The 27,564-nt window shown below is 46.5% G+C and overlaps 1 protein-coding gene and 1 non-coding gene across 2 annotated transcripts; both read left to right on the top strand.

Moving 5' to 3' along the window:
• MTMR10 (myotubularin related protein 10) lies at positions 1–27,532 on the top strand. The gene is made up of 14 exons (XM_036277849.1): positions 1–139; positions 261–333; positions 1,505–1,647; positions 8,004–8,094; positions 15,274–15,436; positions 17,187–17,274; positions 17,354–17,442; positions 18,592–18,722; positions 20,075–20,144; positions 20,751–20,821; positions 23,192–23,361; positions 25,013–25,183; positions 26,244–26,426; positions 26,924–27,532. The coding sequence occupies exons 1-14, from the start codon at positions 128–130 to the stop codon at positions 27,515–27,517; spliced, it is 2,049 nt and encodes a 682-aa protein (XP_036133742.1). The 5' UTR covers positions 1–127; the 3' UTR covers positions 27,518–27,532.
• On the top strand, positions 24,198–24,323 carry LOC118641037. Its single transcript, XR_004961505.1, has one exon. It is a non-coding gene; the product is annotated as a small nucleolar RNA SNORA77 (small nucleolar RNA).
• Positions 27,533–27,564: the final 32 nt, after the last annotated feature.

Raw genomic sequence — 27,564 nt, 5'->3', positions numbered from 1 at the left:
AGGAGAAATTGTTGTAAATGAAGTCAGTTTTGTGAGAAAATGCATTGCCACGGACACAAGTCAGTACGATTTGTGGGGAAAACTGATATGCAGTAACTTCAAAATTTCCTTTATCACGGACGATCCAATGCCATTACAGGTACGCTCCATCTGTGTGCTATTTGTGTCAAGGCTTTGACCCTAAAAATAAGTTAAGGCTTATATGACCATTGCAAGGTTATTGGGAAAAGAATTAACGTGACCATAACTTTTTATTTCAGAAATTCCATTACAGAAACCTTCTTCTTGGTGAACATGATGTCCCTTTAACCTGTATTGATCAAATCGTCACAGGTATATGTTATTCTTTACTTAGTCCATAAAGCTGATTCTGCCCTGGAAGAATTGCTTAAAGATACTCAGATACTTGTGTTGGAAAAGGGTTGTTTTCCCTTTTAAAAAAAATTTTTTTTTCTTTATTATTGATTTTTAGAGAGAGAGGAAGAGAGAGATAGAAACATTGATGAGAGAGAACATCGATTGGCCGCCTCCTGCATACCTCCCACTGGGAATCTGGCCCACAACCTGGGCATGTTCCCTGACTGGGAATCGAACTGGCGAGCTCTTGGTGCAGGGTTGACACTCAACCACTGAGCCACATTGGCCAGGCTCTTTTCCTCATTTTTTTGAGTCCCAGGAACATTAATGAAAGACAGAGGTCAAGATACCTTTTTTTTTAATCCTCACCTGAAGACATTTTTCCATTTTTTTGTTCAGATAGAGTGGGAGGGAGAGAGAGGCAGAGAGAGACAGAGAGAGAGACATCGACGTGAAAGGGACACATCGAGTGGCTGCCTCCTGTATGACCCAACCAGGGCCAGGGACAAAATGCAACCAAGGTACATGCCCTTAGCAGGAACCGAACCCTGGGTCTCTCTGGACCGCAGGCCAGTGCTCTAACCACTGAGAAAAATTGACCAGGGCAAGATATTATTTTTAAATGGAGCTATAGCCCAGCCAGTGTGGCTCAGTGGATTGAGCATCATTCCAAGGACTGAGAGGTCCCAGTTCAATTCCTGATCAGGGCACATGCCTGGGTTGCTGCCCAGTCCTTAGTAGGGGGCGTGCAGGAGGCAGCCGATTGATGTTTCTATTTCTCCCTTCCTCTCTCTTTAAAAAATAAAAACATTAAAAATAAAATGGAGCTATAGAATATATACCTTTTTATATTTTCTAGTATTCGTTCTCATTTAAGTTAAAATTTTAATCATAAAATGTATTTGGATGGTGGCATGTGGTATGCAAAGAATCATTTGAAGTGTCTTCAAAAGCGAAGTTAAAATCCATCTCCGGAAGTTCTAGGCACCAGACAAATGAATGTGAGAGGCCAGGGGAGCGACGCTCAAGTGGTGGGGGGCCTTCCAGTGGGTATTACTCAGAACTTGTTAAGGTCTTAAGGAGTGAGTAACAATAAAGAATTTTTTCACATGTTAATTTTTTTCTTTTTTTTTCTTTTCTTTTTTAGTAAATGACCACAAGAGGAAGCAGAAAGTCCTAGGCCCCAACCAGAAACTGAAGTTTAATCCAACTGAGCTAATCATTTACTGTAAAGATTTCAGAATTGTCCGATTTCGCTTTGATGAATCAGGTCCTGAAAGTGCCAAAAAGGTAATCCTTTCTTTGGTTAAGCTTTATCAGGTTCTGAGTTTTGCATTATACTTACCAATTTCAGTTCTATATGGAAGTTTCTCAGTTGCTCAGGGTTTTCTTTAAGGGGAAGTAATCAAATATCTCTTTAAGTAAGGTCAAAGCCAAGGATGTTAATAAAACTATTTCCTTGGATTAGTTTATGGCTGCTTTAAAAGATTCTATATACTTTTTTTTAATCAGCTCCTAAAGTATTAAAAAGTATCATGTGGAGATTAGTGTATCTTTTACATAAGACAATTACTGGCTGGCTTTTTTTTTTTTTTTAAAAAAGATGGAAAAGTTGGAGGTGTCTTGTCATTGAGGTTTGGTAAGACTTATAATTCAGTACCTCAGAACGTGATCAGCTAACTAAAAGTTAGACCTCGTTACATTGAGTCAGGCAAATGTATAGTACTGGGAGGGGTCTAATGAATATTAGTGCTTTAAAGAAGCCTTAGTGGATTAATCTGAGTGACAGTCCTTAGGGGCAGCTAAAAGCCAGGGAATTCTTAATTGGTTTGTTTTCCCCTGCCTTCTGGGGAACGTGCCTGTTCATGGAGTCAGAGTCAAGGACAGACGTCCTCACTTTGACTCCGCGTTGTGGCTTTGGGAGGAGTGGAGCCGGTGGACCCCGGGCCTCCTGGTCCCGCCTGGAGCGCAGCAGACGCAGAGAATAGTAGTGGAGTTCCTCGGAGAAGCTCGCTTCTGTGTCTGGAGGCTGGAGGGACAGTCCCAGTGGAGCCTAAGTGCTTTCTCGGCAGTGTGGCAGCTTGGCATCACCAAAAACTGGGGGTGTGTTTTCCATGAGCACTAGACTCACTGCAGCAGTTTCTGTTGGTATCAGAAGGAGGATGTCAAAGTGATCTCCAGGCAGCTGCCTGCCTCTACCTTGGTCAGGAGGTGGGGACCTTATTTTTAGAACTAGAGCCAGCAGTTTCTTCACAGGAAGACTGCATGAGATGAACATCTGAAAATGCATGGCCACTGGGACTAAGTTATCTAGCAGAGTGCTGGTGGGATCGTTTTCGAGTTGAGTCTGTAAAACCACCTTTCGGCAGGCTGCATTATTGGAAATTCAACTAGTTCCCTCTGAAGGCCCTTTTCAGCTGTTCGGTTCTGTAGTTCCTGGTTTGGGCATTTTACTAATTTGACATGCCCGTTCTTATATAGAAAGACTATAGAATTAATTAGGGAATAGACTGTATGTAAAGTATTTTAGCCAAGTTACTACTTTGAACTTAAATATCTGCTAGTAATTTAATCAATTAAAAGTATCAAGAATCTGTTTATGAAAACCCTGACTTCAGAATGTATAGAATGTCAAGAATACGGACAGCTCAGGGCTGATGAGACTGACTTAGAACAGAATATTTTTTAAAGAAAGAACCTGATACAGCAGCTCAGTATTCTTCCAGAAAGTTTACATCTCTTCCACTCTGCTGTATTTTTCAGATGACACCATTTCAGTCATTGGAAATCACAGTTACTTGGCTTGGTTCTTGAGCCATTTAGATTACTTGTCGGTCATTTTTGATGTCTGAGACAGTGTGCTGAGTTCAGTTGAGAAAATTAACCATGAACAAATGAAAATTAAGTATCAGTACAAAGTAGCAACATCAAAGATGTTCTCATATAAATGGTCAGTTGCCAGATGAATGACACACAGAGTCGGGGCTCTGGAGACTCAGGGTTCCCTTGTCTGTTGTGCTGCTTGTAAGTGGGGAGGGGTCATTGAACTAAACACACAAAACAGCTAATCCAGCTTTTTGTGCCCTTTCCCAAGACCCATTTTCTGGCAAAATCTTTTCCCCACTGTCTTAAAATAGAAAAAGCATGTTACCGCAAACCCAAAAGAAATACTCTTTTTGTCTTTTGTATAGTCATAAGGCGAGACATGCAGGAAAAAAATATATAAATAGAACTATTTTTTCCTGATTTACATGTCTTCAAGCGCAGAGGGTCACATGTCGCTGCCAGAGCTTAATTCTTTCATGAGTAATAACAAGAATTCTAGCTCACTTTTATTTCAAGGGAAAGTTTCACCTAAAATTAGGTAAGTTGGGAAGCTACAGATTGATTATCTCCTGGAAATTTTGAGTGCTGTTTTCTCTGGGACTGCTTTGATTTTATATATTGTTTTAAAATGACCAGATGCATGTTCAGACTTCTCTGGTGGGTCAAGTATTGATTACTTTTGAAATACTGAGAGTATTTCTATTTCTGTCTGAAATATGAAATCTCAAAGTGCTAAATTGGCTCACATTTTGGTAACTGCTGCGCTCAAGCCCTCCACAGTGCAGTCGGTGTGCGGGACGGTGTTCCGACAAGGCTGGAAGGCTCGTGCTGCTGCAGCGCCAGCCTCTGCCCGCACGGCCCTTGGGCCGTCACAGTGCATCAGGGCCTTGGGAAAGGCCCAGAAAGGAACCCGACGGGCACAATTGGACATCAAGCTTCAAAGCGACTTTGAGCCACCTTTTCCTTTTGAAGGACCTCTGCTCAAAGAAGGGTAAAAGAAAAAATTGTAGTGATTTATCACTTGTAATATACATATCACTTTATATTTATCATATATACATACACACACACACACTCACACATAAAGTTGGCAAGTGAAATATGTGCCCTTTGTCTCCATTTATTCTCTGATTCGTTGGCTATGGGCCACTTGTCTAGGCATCCTTTCTACAAGTGAGAATTCAGCTCATCTGTTTAGAAGACAGTTGGCCTTCCCTGCACTGTCATTTCGCCCTGAGTCTGAGGCTTGTCTCTAGGTGGCTGTAGACCACAGGAGCAGAGGAAGCCAGTTCGCTCTCTTCTAGGACAGGGCGCTCTGACTCCTGCTGCGCCTCCAGCTGGTCCTCAAGGGGAAGCCGCCGTGGGCGTCTGGCTGCTACCCAGACAACACCGCCTGGTCCAGAATCACTTCCGAGGTGGTTTAGGTGGTTTTTCCTACAGTGAAATATTTAATGTCTTTAATACCAAGATTTTCTTCATTTCCTTTGATAGCCAGGGCAAATTAACTATTTCAGAGGCAGTTTTTAAAGACATAGAGTTTTCCTAAAAAATTTTGATGCTTAAGGGAGTACGTTAAAAAATTAGAACAATTTTATATAGAAGTGAGACCTACTTTTTAAAGTCTTCCAGACGTAGTGATGGGAGTAGGAATGTGGACAGAGGCTTTTAAAAAGGTGTATGGAAAAGCTCAAGGAAGAGGACTTCTGGCTTGCTTTCTCTTCTCAGAATGTCCTGGACTAACAACATGAACGCAGCCCCAATAACTCACGTTGTGTGTGCCTTTGTCTGGGATCCCAGAGACCCCTTACTCAGGTCCTGTGGAAACGAGTCGTGCACATTTGTAATCCCACTACCAAACAGCTAGTTCAAGCAGTGCCCCTGCCCCCGAAATCCACCACTGTGCAAGAGATCGCACCGAGGTCCGCTTCAGTGTTTCTCAGGCTTCTGTACGTGTCCGTGCTGGTAGACACGCCGCTGGTTCCAGGCCCTTGTATATGTGATGTGCTGTGTTTAGGGCTTTTTAGAAACAGGCCACGTTGGGTTGTGCCTAGAAGATAGTTTTTGTTTGTTTTTGCTGTATGGCCATAGAAAACCTATTCTGTAATCAGTGTCGTGTGACTTTTGCAAAAACAAGGCCAAGGACTGCTTTCTAAAGGTCTGAGAGAGAGAGTGATGCAGTATTGGCTTGGAACCTTTTCCTTGTTATATTAGTAACTGATTTTGTCTAAATGTGAAAAATAAAAGGGAATTGGGTTGCATCTTCAGAAAGCTACTTCAGGGCTTCACTCGGGTCTGCACAGAGAGGTCTCCTGATCTCTGAAGAGACCTCTCTTACTAACCTGCTGCCTTCTTCCCTCACTGGAGTGCTTCATCTCCCCTCCCCTGCTGGATTCTCCTAGCACTGAGAGTGGTCTCACTTCTGGTTTTCGTATTTCTCTTGTTTGTTGTCTGCCTCTCCCTCAGGAATGGAAGCTTCATGAGGGTGGGTTTGTGTCTGTCCCGTTCCCTGCAGCTTCCCCAGGGCTCAGGTCACAGGGCTCAGTGACTGACTGTTGAGTGAAGAGATGTGGCATCCACCCTTGAGAAACTGAACTTAGTGAGGGAAGGAAAACAGAGAACTGTTTTTTGGTTTTTGTTTTGTTTTTTTTTATCCTCACCCAAGGACGTTTTTCCATTTTTTGTTCAGATAGAGTGGGAGGGAGAGAGAGGAAGAGAGAGAAACATCGACGTGAAAGGGACACATTGAGTGGCTGCCACCTGCACGACCAACCAGGGCCGGGGACAAACTGCAACCGAGGTACATGCCCTTAGCGGGAACCGAACCTGGGTCTCTCTGGACTGCAGGCTGACGCTCTAACCGCTGAGCCAAACTGGCCAGGGCCACACTCATAACTGTTATGTGACTACCTTGGAAGTGCAGCTACACAAGCACAGCTCACTGAAGAAACACTTTATGTTGGAGCTGTTGTTATACAGAGAGAACAGAGGGTTTCTGCCATGTGCTGTGAAATTGGCTCGGTGTGTGAAAGCCTGTCAGGAGATGAGAGCTGAACAGAGGTGGCAGGTTCAGGGAAGCCTGGTGGGCTGAGCAGTGGGGAGTGACTTCCTGAGCAGAGTGTGGCAGAGAAGACGCTGGGGCCAGGTCAGAGTATGTGCGGAGACGGGATGTTGGGAAGGGGCAGGGTGTGTCTGGAGAGGAGGGCCAGCTTGTCAGGAATCAAGGAGATGGAATTTGTTACGGAGCTCTCTGGGACCGCAGAGATCATCCAGAGAGTGGAGTTGTTAGTCAGAATTTCGTCTTTGGAGAATTAAGTGTCGTGGATTTTTTTTAAGAATGTAGGGCTGTGGTAGTGCAGAGAAGTGGGGCGAGAATGAAAAATAGACTTGAGAAAAGCACAACGGAGCTTATAAACTAAGCATGGTGCCCAGGGGAGCAGGAAGTGGTGGGGACGGTCTCAGGGTGCAGCTTCAGAGAGACTGAGCAGGTTAGGGACAGGACGCAGACAGAGAGCTCCTGAGTCCTGTTAGTGGGGCTCCCGCCGAAGGCTCCCATGGGCATTGACAACATAGAGGTGGTCTGCAGGTTTGGAGAAGTTTGTGGTTTCTGTTCGTGAAAACTACAACTACTACTAACTTGTCTTCTTAGTTACGTGTTTTAGTAACACAAGAAACATTTATTCTGTAGAAGGCTTTTTAGTTATATTTCCAACAGGAAGCTGACACCAGCATGTCAGTTAGTAGAATTTACATCAGCCTACCCCAGACTAACAATTAACGAAACTTCTCTTGCTTGCTCACTGGCAAAAGTATATCATGCTGGCTTAATGCTTTTCCTTCTAAGTGATATTTACTCTTTTCATAAGGTTTTCTCCTATTCTTTCCTTGTGTATGTCTTAAATTTCTTTCTTCTTGCTCATTTAAGAGTTTTTCTGCCACCATCTAGTCCAGGACTTTGTAAGCATAGGGCATTTTATCCAACTGCAGTGAAGAGTAAAAAGAACCAGATTTCATGAATGGAGCTCCTCCAGAGGCCCAGCATGCATTAGGGTTATTAACCCCTCCCACAGTTGCAGATGTTGTCATCATTTTGCAGATGTGCACACTGAGGCTCAGAGATGAGTTGACTTCACACAAGTTGCATGGCCAGTGCTCACTAGAGCTGGTTAGTGTGTAAGATTTCATCTGTTTGATGTGAAAGCCCACACTGTTCCACCACAGGTGTAGTCTCAAACAGTTTTACTTAAACACGGGTTTTGGGGTTTTTTGTTTGTTTGTTTGTTTGTTTGTTTCTTATGTACCTCTTTGAGCCACTCATGTATTTTAGGGTTTCTTGCTCATTTTTATTTCTTGTGATTATAGATTTTCTGTTACGTTTACATTTTTTAATCCATGATGTGTGAGCATTAACACTTTCATTCCGTATACTGAGCTTCCACATTGTTGGTTCTAAGGTATTGCAGTCCACCAAAAACGAAACTTCTTTCTTTGTTTCAGGAGTGGGGGCAGCACTGCCTTGGGAGAGTGCTTCTTTAGTTCTCAGGTGTCATTTACCTGAGTCCACTGACCTCCCTATGACAGGTCAGCTCAGCGGCACTTGCTGATTACTTCCCTCTACTCACCAGAGATCAGACAGTGTCTTGGGGACACTGCAGTGAAGGAGACCCCTGCCTTACGGATCGCTCACACCTTAGGTCAACAGGAAACGTGTGAACGAGTATCTGGTCACTGCCCCAAGATGCTCCCAGTAATCAAGGCCTTATTGTACATTTCATTTAACCAAGTGTGTTAACATCAAATTCTAAATGTAGAATTTTTCCTAGGTATGCCTTGCAATAGCTCATTATTCCCAGCCAACAGACCTCCAGCTACTCTTTGCATTTGAATATGTTGGGAAAAAATACCACAATTCAGGTAAATATGAAAATATTAAATATTGTGACTAACTTTACATTGTGTCAATTTTATTCTTATGTTTCTCAGAAGCCTCCTACTACCTGAGCTTTAATGATTGTTAGTTTCATGACTGTTAGAGAAGGGGCACTGTGTACAAAGAGATAGTGTTTGTCAGATTATTTCTTAAAAAGTGACCAGGAAGAACCTGTGAGCAGCTGTAAACAGGAATCATGTCAGTGTTTTATTGCAGTTGTCGGCTTGTATTTCATGGTGAAGAAAGATACATTCTCCCCTTTTTCATAGGTAGCTTGAAGAAAACTGGCAGAAAATTTAAAGATATTTGAAGTGCATGATCTTTTCGGGCAAGGTGTGATTTCATGCAAGAGCTGAAGTGGTTCAACTTTTTAGTGGACTTCATTACGACAGAGTGGGATTGAGGGAAGGAACGTGAGCCCTGTCCAGGACAAGGATATTCCAGGCAGTTTTCATAAATGTGGAAGAGTTCTGTTCACATTTGTGTCAGCAGTGACATCACCAAGGAAAAGTCTAGATGGTCATGTCATTGTGCACATTATGTTTATATACTGATATAATTTTAATCACCCATTATTTATTTATTTTTATTAACTAATTTTTGTTACAGATGCTTCTCCTTTTTCCCCCATTGACACCCTCCTCCCGATCCTGTCCCCTGCCCAGCATTGTTGTCTGTGCTCATTGGTTATGCGTATATGCATATAAGTTCTTTTTTTTTTTTTTATCCTCACCCGAGGACATTTTTTTCATCTTTTGTTAAGATAGAATGGGAAGGAGGGAGAGGAAGAGAGAGAGAGAAACATCAACGTGAAAGGGACACATCGAGTGGCTGCCCACCCCCACGACCCAACCAGGGCCGGGGACAAACTGCAACCGAGGTACATGCCCTTAGCGGGAACCGAACCCGGGTCTCTCTGGACCGCAGGCCAACGCTCTAACCGCTGAGCCAAACCGGCCAGGGCTATGCATATAAGTTCTTTGGTTTATCTTCCCAGCCCACCTCCTCTGAGGTTTGTCAATCTGAACCCTACTTCTATGTCTCTGGGTCTATTTTGTTCATCTGTTTATTTTGTTCATTATATTCCACAAATAAGTGATATCATGTGGTGTTTGTCTTTCTCTGATTGGTTTATTTCGCTTAGCATAATACTCTCCAGGTCCCTCCTTGTCATCTCAAAGGACAAGAGATCTTTCTTACAGCTGCATAGTACTCCATTGTGTATATGTACCACGACTTTTTTATCCACTCATCTATTGATAGGACACTTGGGCTGTTTCCAGATCTTAGCAATTGTAAATAGTGTTGCTATGAACATAGGGGTACATATATTCTTTCTAATTGATGTTTCAGGCTTCTTAGGGTATATTCCTAGAAGTGGGATCACTGGGTCAAATGGCATGTCCATTTTTAATTTTTTAAGGTAACACCATATTGTTTTCCATGGTGGCTGCACCAGTCTGCATTCCCACCAGCAGTGTACTACAGTCCCCTTTTCTCCACACCCTCGCCAACACTTGTTGTTTGATGATTGTTGATGGCGGCCATTCTGGCAGGTGTGAGGTGATATCTCATTTAATATTTGGAAAAACCGCAATAGAGTGAAGCCGCGCAAGTCGAAGTGCGAAGTGGTCAGGGACGACTGTATGTAAATAAAGAATCCTACTTCACGGAAATTCATTTATCGCAGTAGAGTCTGGAACTGATTAACCGTGATAAACGAGGGCAGACTGTAGTTGTTTTAATTTGCATCTCTCTAACGATTAGTGATGTTGAGTATTTTTTCATATGTCTCTTGGCCATTTGTATGTCCTGTTTGGAGAGGTGTCTACTTAGGAAAAGTCTAGATGGTCATGTCATTTTGCACATTATGTTTATATACTAATGTAATTTTAAACAGCCATTTTTAAAACCTCATAAAAGAATGGAGAGAAAATGGAGAGTTCGTGTCTTACATTAGCCCCTGTGGGTTAGTGACTGCTTGTCAACGTGCTTGCTGAGTCACGTGGCCCCTCGCTCTTCAAGGAAGGAAATAAATCAGTTCCATATGTGCATTGAAAGACCCGTTCACCCAGCTTGATCTGGATGGGATCTTACAGAATTATTAACTGTGCTGGTCTTTACATTTTGTTGTGTCAAACATATGGTAGTGGTGTAAATAATCTAGAATGAAAGTGTGTTCCGGTATTACTATATTGTAAACACATTAGAATGTAGGAGTAGTACCTAGTATCTGCAGATGCATATGGTATAAGTATAATTCCACTGCTTTAAAAGACACTTGGAAAGTATCTATCTTTCATGGATGACATGAAAGTCATGCTTTACATAACGAGTTGCTCTTTTCTTACGGCACTAGATATATAGAGATTGGACCACAAAGTGTTTGTAACTTAATTTCCTTACCAAAATATAGCTAATTATAACCTAGACATGAGTGATACAGTTGATTTTTCTTTTTAAGTTTGTTTTTTTAATGTAAAGAAAGTCCACTTACTGTCTGAAAGTGAAGCAGTGTAGACCCTACACTGTTAGTTAGGCGAGTATCCCTTTGGGTCATCACCACACTGTAGACTGATCATCAGGGCACTGTCGAGAACACAGCTGAAGTGGAAGTTTCAACAGGTGCGAGAGTCTCTGATTCTCGCTTACATTTCTGTATGGTCCTTTCCTGATAGAAACAGTTGAGCCCAGTGTGCGGATCTGTGACGTCTGCAGGACTGGTGCTTGAGCTCAGCAAGTCCGGTACTTCATATGCCTCGGCAACTTGATGCCTGCTCCAGCGACTTCGCGGTTTTCTCCATCCAGTCCGTGTGGCATCTCTGCGTTCATTATACCTTTAGTAGTTTGCTCAACACATAGCTCTTCTGCTGAATTTTCTTAGGTGCATCAATCAGTTCTCTAGATCTTGTATATAGTTCTTTGACAAGATTGATAATTGATACTTAATATACTCAGGAATGTTTTATTTACATCCTTCAGACTCCTCTTCCCCTAGCAAGTACTTCATAAACATAACACTTGTCCAGTGTTTTGTTAAGATTCCTTGCAGGGTAATGATCTTTAATATTCTTCCATGCTTTGCACAAGCATAAACTGTACCTTTCAGATCAAAAGAAGTCTGAGATTTCCACACACTGCAGTCAGAATTCATTAATCTGTGAGTGAAAGATGCCCAACAACCCACTCTTGAACCTCTGGATGACATCTTGATTCATGGGCTGGAATAATGAAGTTCTTTTTGAAGGCAGGTAGGGGACAGAGCTGTTTCCACAAATAAAACCTGAAGATGGAGGATGTCCCCTGCAGTTATCTAAGAAAAGTATCCTTCAGATGGCCCCAGGCATTCTGAGGTTTTCTCTCCTGTTCAGCATCACTTGAGTAAAACTGTCTGAGAAGCTGAGCCCTCGTCCAGGTCCTCCTGGGAGGGTCCTGAAGTTCAGAGGGATGCACAGTCCCCACACTGCATCCAGCCTCTCCCAGGAGGCCCAGCCCAGGAGAACAGTGGTTCCCTTTGTTCCCTTTGACTGGAAAGGAACCATGAGGACTGTTTCAATCAGTCAGGTTATTATTGGGCAAGTAATGTCCAAAAAGCACAGGCTTATCTTTGTTAGAAATTGATAAGATGTCAGGTTATGTTTCTAAAGAATTGAAAACCTCATGAAGTGACCTGCGGCCACAGTGCTGACATCTCCAGCCCGCAGCAGATGCCGTGCCTGGAAATACTGTGGATGCCCAGCAGGTGGACGTTTCAGTGAGGTTTATCTTCTTTTTCTCCTCAGGCGAGGACATTTTTGCATTCATCTTCAGATAGAGTAGGAGGGAAAGGGGAGGGGGAGAGAAACATCGATGTGAGAGAGAAACAGACTGGTTGCCACCCACACAACCCCAACCGGGTTGGGGACAAACTACAACTGAGGTACGTGTCCTTAGCGGGAACTGAACCCGGGACTCTGGTCCGCAGGTCGATGCTCTAACCGCTGAGCCAAACCGGCCAGGGCAAGATTTATCCTTTTATTAACACAGGTCTTGATACTTAATTTTCCTCCAAGTGCTTGTTGGAAACCGCTTGCAGAGTACACAGTTCATTGGAAACAGTTCATTGGAACTTTAGAAGTTTGTTGCTTGTCAGTTCTCAGATTCTCAGAGTAGCTATAAATGTTGTGCTTGGTCCTCCTGTCTCCTGAATACTAGTGGTGCCTAACCAGCCACATGCATCTCAGAATCCCAGGAGGAGCTTCAGGACACACGGCTGTGCTGGCCCTGCCCCAGGCCCACAAGTTCAGGTCTCCGTCAGAGCCACCGTGTGGCTCACCTCTGTGAACATTTCTGTGAGCAGTTCTGTTTCCCTTCCGCACGACATCTGACTTCTGCAGCACTGGTGAGGTGATAGACTTTCTTTTTGTACGTGAACCACTTTTATTGTCTCTGCTGTTGCTTGAGGCCATTCTACGTAGGTATGGGGTCTCTGAGGTGCTGTCAGCACGTCTGGGATGGGACTTCTGGACTGTCACACCATAGGCAAGGCCATGGGCACCCAGAACCAGGTTTCACTTTTAGTTGGCTGAGGGGCTGTGTCCTCAGACCTGTCAGCTAAGCATCAGGGGCCCCAGGTCTTCCTAAGAGGAGTGGCTTTGCAGGCCTGTTGCCGTGGAGCAAGCTACAGGCATGGTCAGGCCTTTCTGGAAAGCGTGGACCTCCATCCAGCCTCTGAAGCCCGGTGGAGAGCCCGCTGCGCGTTCTGCAGCAGCTCTCACTGGGGGAGGTGTGCAGCGCAGGCAGGCCTGGAGCCCGGAAAACAGCAAGCTCTGTGGGCGCTCTCACTGCAAGACCAGCGTGTGCTCAGCCCAGATCCCAGCAGCCTGACCTCGCGACAGGACACATGTCCCGTTTAGACGTCAGCTGGGAGCACTGCCTGGCTGCCGACACAGCTCTTTGACATTTTTTAGTGTGTTTTTTCTACTTCCTTGGTTGCAGTTGTGTGGCAAGGGCCTGGTTTTAATGCAGAGGGTGCTTGCTGTGAGTTTCTGATAATACTTTTTATCAAGTTAAGGAAATTGCTTTTATTCTAATTTGTTAGAGTTTGTTTCCAATCACGAGCAGGTGTTAAACTTGGTCAAATGTTTCTGCACTTCAAGCCAATCATATGGGGTTTTCCCCTTTAGCTTGTTCACATGATGGACTACTTAGATTTTCCACTATTGAGTATCTTTCTGTGGTTTTGGTACCTGGGCCCACCGCATCCAAAGTGGGCATGCCTGGCGATCTAAGGCTCTCCGTTCTGGAGACAGCATGGCTCCCGAGTGACCTCCAGTGCTTTTGTTCTGTCAGAGGCTCAGACGGGGTGGGCTTCCGGAGCATATGTGCTCGGAGTGAGCACGTTAGTTTTTAACAAGTTCTGCCAAAATCAGAATTACTGGGTAGTTCTGAGGCGCTTCCAGTACCCTGCATGGTACTGACACCCTTCACAATTCAGAGGAGCACCGATGGGTAATGAGGGTGCTCTTATCTGCATCGCCCAGTGCAGGGCCCACAAGCCACGCGTGGCTGCTGCACTGAGGAGCTGCGCCTTACATTTTACCTCATTTAATTTCAGTTTCAGTGGTCACTGTTTAGGGCAACACAGATCGAGAGTCTAGGCCCCATCTAATTTTCTAGCCTCTTTTCCACCACCCCTTGCGTCCCTAATGCTCTAGCTTATTTAATTATTGATGTTGTACAGTTGTATCATGTTATTATGATCTGTGTCCAGCAAGTCTGCCTCCTCACCGGCCACCTAGCAATGTGTGGCTCATTCCTCAGGACTCTGTGTGGATGTGGGCACGTCCTGCACCAGCCTCTGTCTCCCTTGAGAGCCAGGGGCTCCCTCTGCTGCCCTCTCAGTGACGTGTGCATCCAGCGCACGTGGACAGTGTTAGTGCTTCTAAGCTAGACAGCAAGTCTGAATCACTTTTTCTTCCTCGTGCCTTAGCACATGGTCGGTTCTCAGAAAAGACCTGTTTCTCACCAGTGTTAGTCAGCAGTGTTGGAATGGGCATGGGACAAAGGATGGTTTTCCTGGCTGCAGAGGAGCATGGGAGTCAGGGAGAAATGGGAAGTCAAGGTCAGGTCAGCTGTGTGAGGGAAGCCATTTAGGTTTGCTTGATTCAGTTGGACAGTGAGCACGATGGCAAATTGGGGGCAATGGGATAGCATCCTGAAGGCATGTTCCTCGGGAAATGGTCATGTAGCAGGTGCATCACAGCTAGTCGGGTGTCAGCTGGGAGGCCTGCCACCCGTGCAGCCAACAGCAAGACACCGGGCTGGGAAAGGTGTGCCATCTGTCACCCAGATTGGCAGGGTAGGGGAAGCTGACTGTTGGGATACCTTCTTCCTCTTGAGTCCCTCTGCAGGCCCTCCCTAGGCTGTGGCATGCTCCCAGGAGAGAGCAGCGCTCCTTGGCTAGAAAAGGCTCCTTGCTACGAACTTAAGGTCCAAATGCTTTTCTACTGAAATTCCCTATGGACTCTGGTACTCCAGTGGAGTCCAGGGAATCCCCGTGAGCTGTCACAGGAAAACTGAGCAGATGTAGAAGATAAGAATTTTATAATGAGCCATAAAAAGGGGTTGAGAAATCACTATTAAAAAGGTGATGGATTTGATGGCCTGAGGACAGAGATGGTCCTTGGATGCATTTATTTGTCTAGGCGAAGCATGGAGAAAAAGAGCAACAATTTGGATTTCCCACAGACTGGGGAGAGGGGTGAGGGAGGATCATGAATGGTTCCCACAGACTGGCAGGGGCAGAAGAAAAGTAGAGGGAGAGGAAGTATGGGCAGCAGGCATCGTTCATCACTGGGGCAGGTGGTCAGTAAAAGGGAGGAGGGAAATGCCGGAGGGTCCCGAGTGACCAGGAAGGTCTTCAGACCCAAGCGGACCTGTTGTCTGTGAAGGGATTGGAGGTGGAGCCAGGAGGACAGAGAGCTGGAAGGCGCCGAAGGCGGGGCACGGGGAGCAGGGCTCTTTGGTCAGGACTGCTGGCAGAGGAGGCTCTTGGAGAGGCTGAAAGGACAGACGGGGGATACCACCTCCGAGGGTGTTTACGACAGGAGGCACCGAGGGGACGGGGGTGTCGGACGACGTGGCTGTGAAAACAAATCTGATAACACTGCCTTTTCTTATAGCCAACCAAGTCAGTGGGACGCCCGCAGGGGCCGGCGGTGGCAGCAGCAGCCAGAAAACTCCCCTCTTTGAGACTTACTCAGACTGGGACAGAGAGATCAAGAGGACGGGCGCTTCCGGATGGAGAGTGTGTTCCATTAACGAGGGCTACATGATATCCACTTGGTGAGTCGGAGTTCCCCACGCCGTGTGCTTAGGGATAACAGCAAACCCTGCTGTCGGCGATAACGTTCAGGTCAGGGTCAGTGGAACGCTCGTTTCTAAGAATGCTTTAATGGATGTTTATGCTGAAGGTAGGGTTTTGTTTTTTTTCTTAACATAATGATAACATCAATATCCATTGACAGATTGACAGTCATTCCTTACTGTCGTTAGTAATCCGGTCAGTGTTTAAATGTGTTTACGTCTTGCAAATGTCTTGTAGTCGGCTTGTTCAGTCAGGAACACAGTGAACTTGTTTGGTATGACTCGTAGCCTTTTGATGGATGGTAGTCTCCTCCCACTCTCTTTTACAACTGCCATTTTTCTTGTGGACAGAGCCTGGTCATTTGTTCCGTAGAATTTTCCACTTTCTAGATGATGCTGGTTTTATCCCAGTGGCCACCTTCAGTGTGTTCCTCTGTCTCCTGTACTTCTTGTAAAATGTTAACTCATTCCAGAGGTTTAATTGAGGATTTATTAGATTCAGGTTCAGGGTTTTGGCAAGAATGCCTCAGTGGGTGGCGCTGTGTGCCTCCCGCTGAATCACATGGGTCTGGGCACCCCTCTGATGCTGACTGACAGAGGGCCCAGCGGCAGGCAGCCTGGTCCATGCAGGTCAGCGTTCCCCGTTTATGTAGTGGTGTTCACCAGCAGTGATGGTCAGTTCCAGATCCATTACTTCATTAGGATTGCAGTTGGTCATATCTGATTCTATCATTCTTTCTATCACACCTTTCTCTCAGCTCTTTAGTACCCTGAAATACAGTTTGTACAACCAAGGCAATACCTTGAACAACTTGGGGGTTAGGGACACCAAACCCTGCACGGTTGAAAATTCTGTGTAACAGTCAACTCCCCAAAAACTTAGCTACTAATAGCCTACTTGACCAGAAAAGCCTTACTGATAAACAGTGTTAATGTGTATTTTGTATATGTATCTTATACTGTATTCTTAAAGTAAGCTAGAGAAAATAAAATGTTTCTAAGAAAATCATGAGTAAGAGAAAATAGAATTACCGTATTCATTGAAAAAAATCCGTGTGTAAGTGGACCCCTGCAGTTCAGACTATGTTGCTCAAGGGTCTACTGTGTAAATGTTTACTTTTTCCTTTACTAACCAGTTTTGAGAATGATGAGCCAATTTCCTAGAATTCTCCAAAAGTGACCAGGAAATTGTTTTTTAAATTTGTATGTTTATATCATTTAATACTCATGGATTTGGCTGGTCATGTGGAGGAAAGAGCGGAGGTATCTTGAGGTGCACTGAGCTTCCCACTGGTAACTGCTGTCTAGTGAGGTCCTAGAGTCTGCCTGTCTTTGGGGTGGGGAAGGAGAGAAAAGAGGGAAGGCTTCTTGGTAGGTCTGTAGGTTGGTTGGTTTGGTGTGCTTGGTATCTGCTTACCTGTAGCCTGTTAGGCCGTTGTGTTTTTCAGAAACGGCAGTCATGTTGATAGTCTTTCTGGGTAGCATTCAGATCCTCCTTCCGATCTCCCCTGCTACACGTATACATTTTATGATTGTCGGCCACATCATACGTGTTTTAGATTGAGAGTCTGGGATCCTCAGTGTCCTCCACACTGCCCACTGTGTGGCTGCTAAGTGGGGGTATATGAAGTGAGGATACACTTGTTTAATTACATATGGGGTCTGCAGGGCACCCTGATCCTGCCTGAAGCACAGGGCTCTCACGGTGTGGTTTGCTTCCTCCCCTCAGCCTTCCAGAATACTTCGTCGTGCCAAGTTCCTTAGCAGACCAGGACCTCAAGATCTTTTCCCACTCGTTTGTCGGAAGAAGGATGCCAGTAAGTGATATCTGCTGGATCGCATGGGTACTGGTGTCCATTGTTCTTCCCGCTCATGCCGAGGCTCTCTCTGCCCTAGCTCTGGTCCTGGAGCCACTGGAACGGCAGTGCCGTCGTGCGGATGGCCCTCATCAGAGACGTCCTGCAGCAAAGGAAGATCGACCAGAGGTGACCAAGGCGTGGCCTTTTTTACTTTGGACATTTTTAGTTGTTGGCAATACCATAAACTCCCTACTAATGGAAACTGGTGGGGAAACGACATAGTTTTTTAGCACCATGCCTTTTAGAAAAGAATTATCATTTCAAAAGAATATGAATATTAAAATTAACTTACATATAAGTGATACTAAATATAATTTGGGTCTCTGGCTCCTAAGACACTCGAGGGTCCTGCAGTGCTGTCGCCTTGCTGTCCCGTTGCCTTTACCGCACTTGCAAGCGCAGTGCTTCCCAGTCGAGATCCTGCAGGATGAGCCAGACTCTCACGGGTTCGTCATCTCAGGTCTGCAGAGTCACAGCAGCTCGCATGGGGGTTCCAATCAGCCATCACAGGCAGGTCTGGCAGCGTCAGCTCAAGTCACCAGTCACCTCCATGTCCTTCAAGTACAGAGCGTTTCTTGGCCCTCAGAGCAGCGGGCGCCACCACGGCCAGTCTCCCCTCCAGAGCTCCTCCTCCCTGGCACTAGGTGCACGCCCATTCTGCTCTCTCCGAATGTCACTGTGCAGTCTGTCAAAAGCCACTTCCTCTTCCCGCTCTGCATTTCCTTCCTGAAGAAGTTCACCCTCGGCTGTGGCTTTAGTGACTGTCAAATTATATCTCCAGTCTAAATGGACATCTTCCATGTTGAGGTGTCAAAGTCTCCTTAAACTCATCATGTCCAAGACCAAACTCCAGGATTAAGCCACCATGCCCCCTGTCAGCCTGCTCTTCAGAAACCTCGGGGTTCTACCACAGGCCCTTTGCACTAGCTATTCATCTACCTAGAACACTTTCCCCCAGATCTGTGCGTGGCTCCTAGTCATCTGGGGTTTGGCTTCAGTATCAGCTATATAGAGGAGCCTTTTCTGACCGTGGGACCAGAACTAGTCTGTAACCTGATTACACCACCCGTGGCGTTCACCACAGCCTGTTATTTTCTCATGTACCTCCACCAACACCACCAGGAAGGTAAACCCATGAAGGCAGAGGCCTGGCCTGTCTTGTTCATCTCTCTATTCTCAACTCTTAGAAGTAGTGTGTTGGCTCATAGTAGGTATTTAAGAAATGTATGTTGAATAAATGAATGATCAGTGACTAAACGATTTTGTCTTTATTAGGATTTGTAATGCAATAACTAAGAGTCATCCACAGAGAAGTGATGTTTACAAATCAGATTTGGATAAGACCCTGCCCAATATCCAAGAAATTCAAGTGGCTTTTGTAAAACTGAAACAACTATGTGTTAATGGTAATTTCATTTTTTTATATGCATGTGTGTGCAGCGAATAGGCGATACAGTATTGTGTGAAATGCCAGGAAAAGTGATATTCCTTACAGACAGAGAAATAATATATTTAAGGAGAGGCTCATTGAAACACTTATACACATTATTACTGTGTGAGAAGGTCCAGGGCCCTTAGAAAATGAAGCACAGACGCCTTCTGTCTGGGGGAAAATGAACCAAACCAGTCACCCTCAGAACATGAAAGGCGTAGGGTGCTGTTGTGGAAGAACAGCTTGCTCGCTTACGACAGGCTGAGGTCTCGTGCCCAGTCCTGCTCTGAGATGTGTGGCTCGCCAGCCACTCGTGATCTGCGCAGGCTCAGCCCTCTGGTGCAGCCCTGTGAGCAGACGTCAGGTGCTTCCGCTGTGCCCGGAGGGATGGCTCACGGGAAAGCATCTTTGGTGAAGGATGTGCAGAGTGAGCTGGGAGGCAGGGGAGGCAGCCGTCACCACCAGTCTAGATGAGAGCGGGCACAGGCCTGGAGGGTGAAGTGAGAGGCACCTTGGAAGGGTCGGGACATGACTGGGCAGGGCAGGGCAGGGCAGGCCCTGGCAGGAAGGTGCCCTCGGTCCCGCTGTGGTCAGCCACCAAGGCCATGTGAACCATGCGAGGGGAGGGCAAGGCTTGCCGAGAGGAAGCTGAGGGTTGTGGGCTGGGGTAGCTGCTCACACAGACGGGGAAGGCCTGGGCTGACCGGAAGGCCGGGGTCACTAGCTCTTTGGAGGCAGAGGTGGTCCAGACTCTCCCCAAGATTTCCCTGAGAGAGCCCGAGAGAAGGTGGAGGCCAGGGGAACATTGTTTTTTTTTTTGTTCTTTTTTTTATCCTCACCTGAGGACTTTTTTTTTTTTTTTTTTTTTCATTTATCTACAGATAGAGTGGGAGGGGAAGAGGAAGGAAGAGTGAGAGAGAGAGAGAAAGAAACATCGATGTGAGAGAGACACATTGAGTGGTTGCCACCCACACGACCCCAACTGGGGCCAGGGACAGACTACAACCGAGGTACATGCCCTTAGCGGGAACCAAATCCAGGACTCTGGTCCACGGGCCCACGCTCTAACTGCTGAGCCAAACCGGCCAGGCTTGTTTTCTTTTTTTTTATAGAATTGTAGCATCTACTGAAATGTTCATATTATTAAGTGAAAGAGCATGATACTTCCTTCAAGCCAGCTTTTAAGTATTCAAGACTAGCGCAGCACTTAACTCCGATACTGATCATGTAAAATAAGCTTAAAAAGCCTGAAAGTGTGTGTGTGAGAGAGAGAGAGAAAACGTGTATATACAATAATATACCTATATAATTTTATGTTTATTACAGAGCCTTTTGAAGAAACTGAGGAGAAATGGTTATCGTCACTGGAGAGTACTCGGTGGCTAGAATATGTAAGGTTTGTACAACCACTTTCCTTTTTTCTTTAACTTTACATTTTGAAATATTCCTAGACTCACAGGAGGTGTAAAGATAGAGAGCCAGCCCACCCTCTTCCCCCAGCTTCCCCACGGCAGCATCTAGGGTACCAGACTGGTGTGGAAGCAGGAAGTTGACCGTGTGCAGGCTGCGGGCCTTGTTCATGTCACCAGGTACACATGCTCGCGTGCGCGTGTGTGTGAAGATCCCTGTAACCACCACGACCGTCAGAATACAACTCCACAAGGCTCCCTCCTGCTGCCCGTTTAGAGCTGCAACACCCACATCCGATCCTTGTCCCCTGGCAACCAACTAATCTCTTCTCCATCTCCATAGTTTCATCATTTTCAGAATGTTATCTAAATCAACTTCTTCCTTTTCATAAAAGGTTAATGAACTTCCCTGATATAAAAATCAGACTGTTCTCTGAAAAAATCACATAGCTACTGAAGAAATTCATAAAGGTTTTTGAGACTACAAATGTATATAGTAAAAGGTTAGATTTGCTTGATTTCAAGCATGTTAAAAAAAACTCTTTGTAGTGGAAATTGAGTTTGTAACAGTGTTCTTTCCTTTCTCCTCTCAGGGCGTTCCTGAGACTTTCGGCGGAACTTGTGTTCACACTAGAAAGCAAGCGTGTCTCTGTAGTCCTCCAAGGTAACTCACCGCGGAAGCACCGGTCGCCAGCCAGCTTGGCACTGTTGTCCGCGTTCAGGTCAACTCCCTGTCTCAGCCGTCTCTCACTACGACACTGCCACCAAGCACACTCCAGGCTTTGCACATCGCTAGAGTGAGCCCGTGGCTCAGAGACTGCGCAGGAGAAGAGAAAGGAGGCCAGTGTCCTGCCCAGAGCTTCCACTTCCTTCCTGTATTGTGGGGGTGGGCCGCAGGCCTTACGGAATCAGGACCACGCACCTCTTCTCTCCAGTCTCGCCGTCTTTCTGATTCATTCCGTTTTCGTGTAGACGCTGCTGGCTCATGCTAGGCTGTGCCTCTATAGAAACCGTTTGGTGTCAAGCAACTGACTAAATCGAATAGCCAGCAGTGTGAATTTTGTCTAATGTTCGGTAGGAATCATTGCAATATAAAATCAGCTAAGCAAAACATAACTATATATTAAATAACTTTATAGCTAATAGAATTTCTGAGCTTACAGATAAGGTTTAATAAACCATGAACTACCTAATAATACAATAAATTCACATTGCATAGGATATGAAGACACAATGTTGCTGAAGCTTGCAGTAGTATTTTCACCAACTCTCAAATTCAGATGACTTTAATAAAGATATCTGAAGCCCTCCGAGGGAGAAAAAATAGTGATACCCTCTTTCCAGCAACTGCTGACTGATGCCGGCAGTGACCCACGGTGCACGTGGAGCGGCCTCCTCCCCAGCCACTGGCTGTCTCGCCCTGCACACAGTCCTGCTCGCGCATCTCTTCACGTGCTTGCTGGGCTGCGAACGGCTGCACGTCACTCACACTCTTCTACAGATGTGCTTTTCAGGGTGCGCTGAGGTCTAATTTGCACATTGTCAAATTCACCCATTCTGAATGTCGAAATAAATACTGAGTAAGTGTACAGTTTCAGAAATGTTCTGTGTGTCCAAGCCCGGGGCAACCACTGACCTCTAGATTCCAGCTTTACTTTCTCTGGATTTTTCATATGAACGGAATCATACAATGTGTGGTCTCTGGCTTCTTTCATTTCACATACATGTTCTTGAAGTTCATTCATGTAGCAGGTGTCAGCAGTTATGTGTTATTTCCGCATAGGGTTCCGTTGTTTGGGAATACCACATTTTGCTGGGATTCTGATAGAAATCAGTAGAGAAAGCTGAAGGAACACCATCTTACAGTGTCCAGCCTGCCGATCGTGACAGAAATGCCTCTCCAGTTGTTTGGATCTTCTTTCATTTAGTCAGCAGTGTCAGTTTCCAGTGTACAAGTCTTGCGCTTATATATCTTAAGTATTTTACTTTTTATGCTATTGTGTATACAATTGTTACTCTTACTTTCTGGTTTATAATCTGTGGACTCAGATTGTTATGGTGTCTACAACTCCTGTGACCTTACTGAACTCATGTATTAGGTTAAGTGGTTATTTTGTGGGGTCCTTAGGGTTTTTTACATGCAGGATCGTGTTGTCTGCTAATACGGTTATTGCATTTTTGTTTTTGAGCTGGATGGTTTTGTTTTTTGTTTGTGTCTAATTTCCCCAGCTAGAGCTTCCAGTACAGTGTGGAATAGAAGTGGTAAGAGCAAACATCCTGGTCTTAGGAGCAAAGTGTCCAGGCTTTCACTAATAAGGATGAGATTAGCTCTGGGTTTTTGTAGATTCCTTGTATCAGATGGATGTTCCCTTCTGGTCCTAGTTTACTCAGAGTTTTTATCCAGAACGGATGTTGGATTTCCCACACAGATGCTTTCTGTGCATCTAATGAGCTCACCGTCCTTTCTTACTATTATGGGACAGTAACATTAATTGCTTGTCAGATGTTGAGCCAACCTTGCATTCCTGGGATGAATTCTTGCATTCCTGAGGTAATCTGGTTTGCTCCTATTTTGATGATGACCTTTACATCTAAGCATAAGGGATATTGGTCAGTAGTTTTCCTTTGTTTCGCTTTGATATCAGGGTATGACTGGTCTCATTAAAAAGGGCACCAGCTGTAAAAGATGGGAGGGAAATGTTTGCACCTGTTCGGATGGTGGTGGGCAGTCCCATTCCTCTCATTCACCATGTGAAGTTGTCAGTAGAAAGATTATATTGCATTTAATGTCCTTGATTGGACTTGTGAAAAGTTCTGCCACAGACTTTGACGTGGGAAAGCTGTGGGGATACGCCTGGCACTGGGAGCACTCACGCAAAGGCCACCTCCCCGGACACTCGCTGGTGTCAGGTCTGCCGTCGCAGAGCTGCTGGTTTCCCCACGTGGGTACTCTGACGGCGCGGGGCGCTTTCCCTTCCCTCCCTTTCTCAGCGTCTCCTGCGTGGTCATGATTCTCTTTCCATTTTATTGACAGAGGAGGAGGGAAGAGACTTGAGCTGCGTGGTCGCGTCTCTCGTGCAAGTGATGCTGGACCCCTATTTCAGGACGATCCCTGGGTTTCAGAGTCTGATTCAGAAGGAGTGGGTCATGGCAGGATACCAGTTCCTGGACAGATGCAACCACTTGAAGAGGTCGGAGAAGGAGGTAATCCACCTTCGGGGCTGGCGCCGGTCCGGGTGCAGAGCGCAGCCCTCGGGGCTTTCAGTGCTGCACTCAGTACAGTGTAGCCCTTGATCCAGGGCCGCTGACTGGATGAGAGCCCAGGTGGTGATGCATTGATGAAGGTGATGTCGCCATCTAGGTAAAATCTAAAGAGGTGTCTGTTCAGTCTCTCTAAGGTCAGAACTTCTTGAAGAAATGTGTTAAACTCTTCTTCAAAGTAGATAATGAGCATGTTAGATATTTTGAAAATGCTGTTTTGAAATATCACATTTTCTTACAAGGGAGCACCTGTGTTAAGAATGGTACATTTGCCCTGGCCGGTTTGGCTCAGTAGTTAGAGCATTAGACTGCAGACCAGAGTCCTGGGTTTGGTTTCCGCTGGGGGCACGTACCTCGGTTGCAGTTTGTCCCCAGCCCTGGTTGGGGTTGTGTGGGTCACAACCACTTGATATGTCTCTCTCACATCGATGTTTCTCTCTCTCTCTCTTTCTCCCCCCTCCCCTCACTCCCACTCTATCTGAAGATAAATGCAAAAATGTCCTCGGGTGAGGATTAAAAAAACAGCCCTGGCCGGTTTGGCTCAGCGGTTTGAGCGTCAGCCCACGGACAGATGAGTCGTGGGGTTCAATTCCGGCCGAGGGCACTTGCCTTGGTTGCAATTTGTCCCCAGCCCTGGTGGGGTCATGCGGGAGGCAACCAGTCGGTGTGGCTCTATCACATCGATGTTTCTCTCTGTTCCTCTCTCCTACTCTATCTGATAATAAGTAGAAAAGTATCCTCAGGTGAGGTATTAAATAAAAAAGAATGGGACAGTTATCGCAGACTCACTCTGCACCCGGCTGCAGTCCCAGGCGGGTGCTTTTTTCGTCTGCCACAGAAACATTCCAGGGTCCTGTGACTACCTTGACGTGTCAGGGGTGATGCAGCTGCCCAGGGACATGGTTAAAAAAAAATGAAAGGGAAGTTTGAAGGGACAGGCTTGTAACAGCTGGGGTGGAGGGGGCGGGGGCTGCCTTGGGTGCCAGCTGAGCTGCGAAGGGTCCTGCAAAGGTCTTGCTGCCGGGGTTGTTTCAGAGAGCCGGCCGGCACTGTACTGTCCCGTGTTTGGTGACAAGCTGTGTGCTCCGAGGAAACCTTCACTTTCACATCATAGGGCTCCTTGGGATGCACCGGGCAATCCCGGTAGCTATCGGCTTGCTGTGCTTGGGGACGCGGCCTGGGACCTGGAGGCCGATGGTGCCAGCTGTTCTCTGAGACTCCAGGAGCTTCCGGAAGCTGAGCCTGCAGGGTCAATCAGAAGTTGACTTTTGGTTTTGGGTGGTTTTTTATGTCCTAAAGAACTGTTTGCAGGCAAAGCTTAAATAATATTTCTCTGTTCCCCATCCATGCAGTGACACATTACCCGTCTGTGTACTTCTCAACTTTGCACACTTGTCAGGCAGTAAGGGCTGTGCAGTAGGTGTGATGTGCACTACGTTACATCCACTCACGCAGCCTCAGCTCGCCTAGGGGCCAAGTGCTTTCGGCTTGTGTCTCGTTAGTAATTTCTTCCTTGTGTCAGTGATAAATTTGGAGGTAAATGTGTAAAAGGAAGCACACACTAAATAATCCCGTCCTGGTTTGTCCTTGCCAGTCTCCATTGTTCTTGCTGTTCCTGGACGCCACGTGGCAGCTGCTGGAGCAGTACCCAGCCGCCTTCGAGTTCTCCGAGACCTACTTGGCTGTGCTGGGCGACAGCACCCACATCTCCCTGTTCGGCACCTTCCTGTTCAACTCCCCGCACCAGCGGGTGAAGCAGAGCACGGTAAGCGGCGTGGCCACTGCACTTGGTTTCTGCCGCGTTGTTGAGATGGAAAGGAAGGGTAGTTAGCTGCGTATTTAAAATACATGATTTAAAATGATTTTAGCTACTATTTTAAGCCATAATGAATGAGTATTCTGAGTGAATTATCTAAAGACATAAAAACCTATGAACTTGTTTCTTTTTACTTTTTTTATTGATTATTTTGAGAGAGAGAGAAACATCGATCTGAGAGAGAAGCGTTGATCAGCTGCCTCCTACACACCCTCTGCCTGGTGTAAATTATTTAACCACCTTTAATGTTGTGCTCTGTGTTTATGTTTTCACATTTGGGTTGTCCAGTGGGTAATCCAAGAGATCCTGTTTGGGGACATTTACTTTTAAGTCCAAAGGATAAAAGTTGTGCAGAGTAAGGTCACGTTCTTAAGAGCTGTTTGGAGAGGGAGTTTCGGAGATGCAGCGTGGCGTGGTGCTAGACTGACAGCCAGTGGGGCTGGAGGCCGGCTCCTGTGGTCTTCATGGTCTCGGCCAGATACGAGGACCCCGGGGAGTGGTTCCTTCTTCCCTGCTTCTGGGCTGGGGTTCAGATATTGTGTCACTAGATGGGTGGCGTGTGGCTCTCCACTCAGACAGGTGGTGCAGGGTGGACGGCAGTGACTCCCTCCACAGGCAGTCCCATGCCTGACACGTCGTTGCATAAATGTGTGATCATGGGCTTAACTAGTAAGATGCTGCAATTGCAAAATAACTCAGACGTCCGTGGTATCACGTGTGATATCTGACTTCCCAAAATAACGTCCTCATGGCCCTGATGGTCCAGCTTCCTTCTGTCTTCAGGAAGAAAAGGCGCTTGCTCACGCAGGGTGTGACGTGTCCTCGGGCCTGAGGTGCTACAAAAGTCTCTGCTCTGGAGGAAGACCTGTCGTTCTTGTGAGCTGGAGCAGCTCTTGTCCTGAAAATGTTACTTGTGTGGTGTGAGCGGCCCATCCAAACACAGAAATCCACGTGAGAACATCTTCACTTTGACATCTCTTTACAAAGGTTCACACATTTTGTTTTGCAGGAATTTGCTATAAGCAGGAATATCCAGTTGGGTGATGAAAAGGGTTTAAAGTTCCCCTCAGTTTGGGACTGGTCTCTGCAGTTCACAGCGAAGGATCGCACCCTCTTCCTCAACCCCTCGTACGTCGGGAAGAGCACGCCCTGCATGCAGAACGGCGCTGTGAAGTCCTTCAGACGGACAAAGGTAAATGGCCAGGCGCTCCCTGGAAACCCCTGCTGTTTGCTCATGTACCCAGAAGTCCCTTCCCATGGCGGGACTGCCCATTTTGAGGGACATGTACCTTTTATCTGACTTGGCTATAGTCTGGTTTTTCATCTTGGTGCCTGGGGCCCACAAAGCCCTGGGCAGCATCTGAGAGTCAGCAGATCACAGCTCTGGGCCTGAGGCCCCGTTCTTGAGACCCCTGAACTCTGCCTATTACTCTTTCCAACATCGACCAGGTTAGCCTTTTCCCTAAGCCAGAAATCCCCATGCAGGCGGGGTGGAGCCACGGCCTGGAAAAGCTCAGCTCCGTGGAGAAGTGTTGGAATAAGCAGGACAAGGGAAGAAACGGTGTTCTTTTAGGCCGGAACTACCCCAGTTTCTTGTCACTCAGAGTTTATATTTGCCATTGCACCTTTGCTGACTTTCTAAAAAGGGAAGCCCCGGGACAGTAACACGCACCTCTCTCTCTCGCACAGAAAAACTACAGCTCCACACTGAGGCGCATGCCGGCTGCCTTCAAGAACGGAGTCATTGACCGAGAAATCCTCCCTCGGAGAAACTCGTTCACGGCACAGGCAAAGCCAGACCCTCTTCCGCAAGCCGACAGCCAGGACGGCGGCATGGAGCGGTTCTTCCGAGAGTGGTTTTCCAAGCCGGCCGACCTGCACGGCGTTCTGCTGCCCCATGTGTCTGGAACGCACATAAAGCTCTGGAAACTGTGCTACTTCCGCTGGGTCCCCGAGGCCCAGATCAACCGCGGGGGCTCCATCACCGCCTTTCACAAGCTCTCGCTGCTGGCCGACGAGGTGGACGTGCTCAGCAGGACGCTTCGGCAGCACCGGGCCGGCCCTCTGGAGGCCTGCTACGCGGAGCTGGACCAGAGCAGGATGTACTTCCGAGCCAGCGGCCCCCACGACACCTCGGGGACACCAGACTATCTCTCCTCCTCATTTCCCTTCTCCCCTGTCGGCAATCTATGCAGACGGAGCATTTCAGGAACACCACTGAGCAAATTTTTAAGTGGGGCCAAAATATGGTTATCTACTGAGACACTAGCAAACGAAGACTGAAATGGAGTGTTTTCTGAACATTTTGAAGGAGCTAGAGACTTTTTTCT

The sequence above is a fragment of the Molossus molossus genome, unplaced genomic scaffold (genome assembly GCF_014108415.1).
Source record: "Molossus molossus isolate mMolMol1 unplaced genomic scaffold, mMolMol1.p scaffold_m16_p_24, whole genome shotgun sequence".
Classification (NCBI taxonomy): domain Eukaryota; kingdom Metazoa; phylum Chordata; class Mammalia; order Chiroptera; family Molossidae; genus Molossus; species Molossus molossus.
The sequence above is the reverse complement of the archived record's forward strand: the minus strand, read 5'-3'. Positions and strand labels throughout refer to the sequence as shown.

Coding starts and splice junctions, on each gene's coding strand:
- MTMR10 (XM_036277849.1), top strand. Junction 15,437..17,186: donor GGCTACATGATATCCACTTG/GTGAGTCGGAGT, acceptor TCCTCCCCTCAG/CCTTCCAGAATACTTCGTCG. Junction 23,362..25,012: donor TGAAGAGGTCGGAGAAGGAG/GTAATCCACCTT, acceptor TGTCCTTGCCAG/TCTCCATTGTTCTTGCTGTT.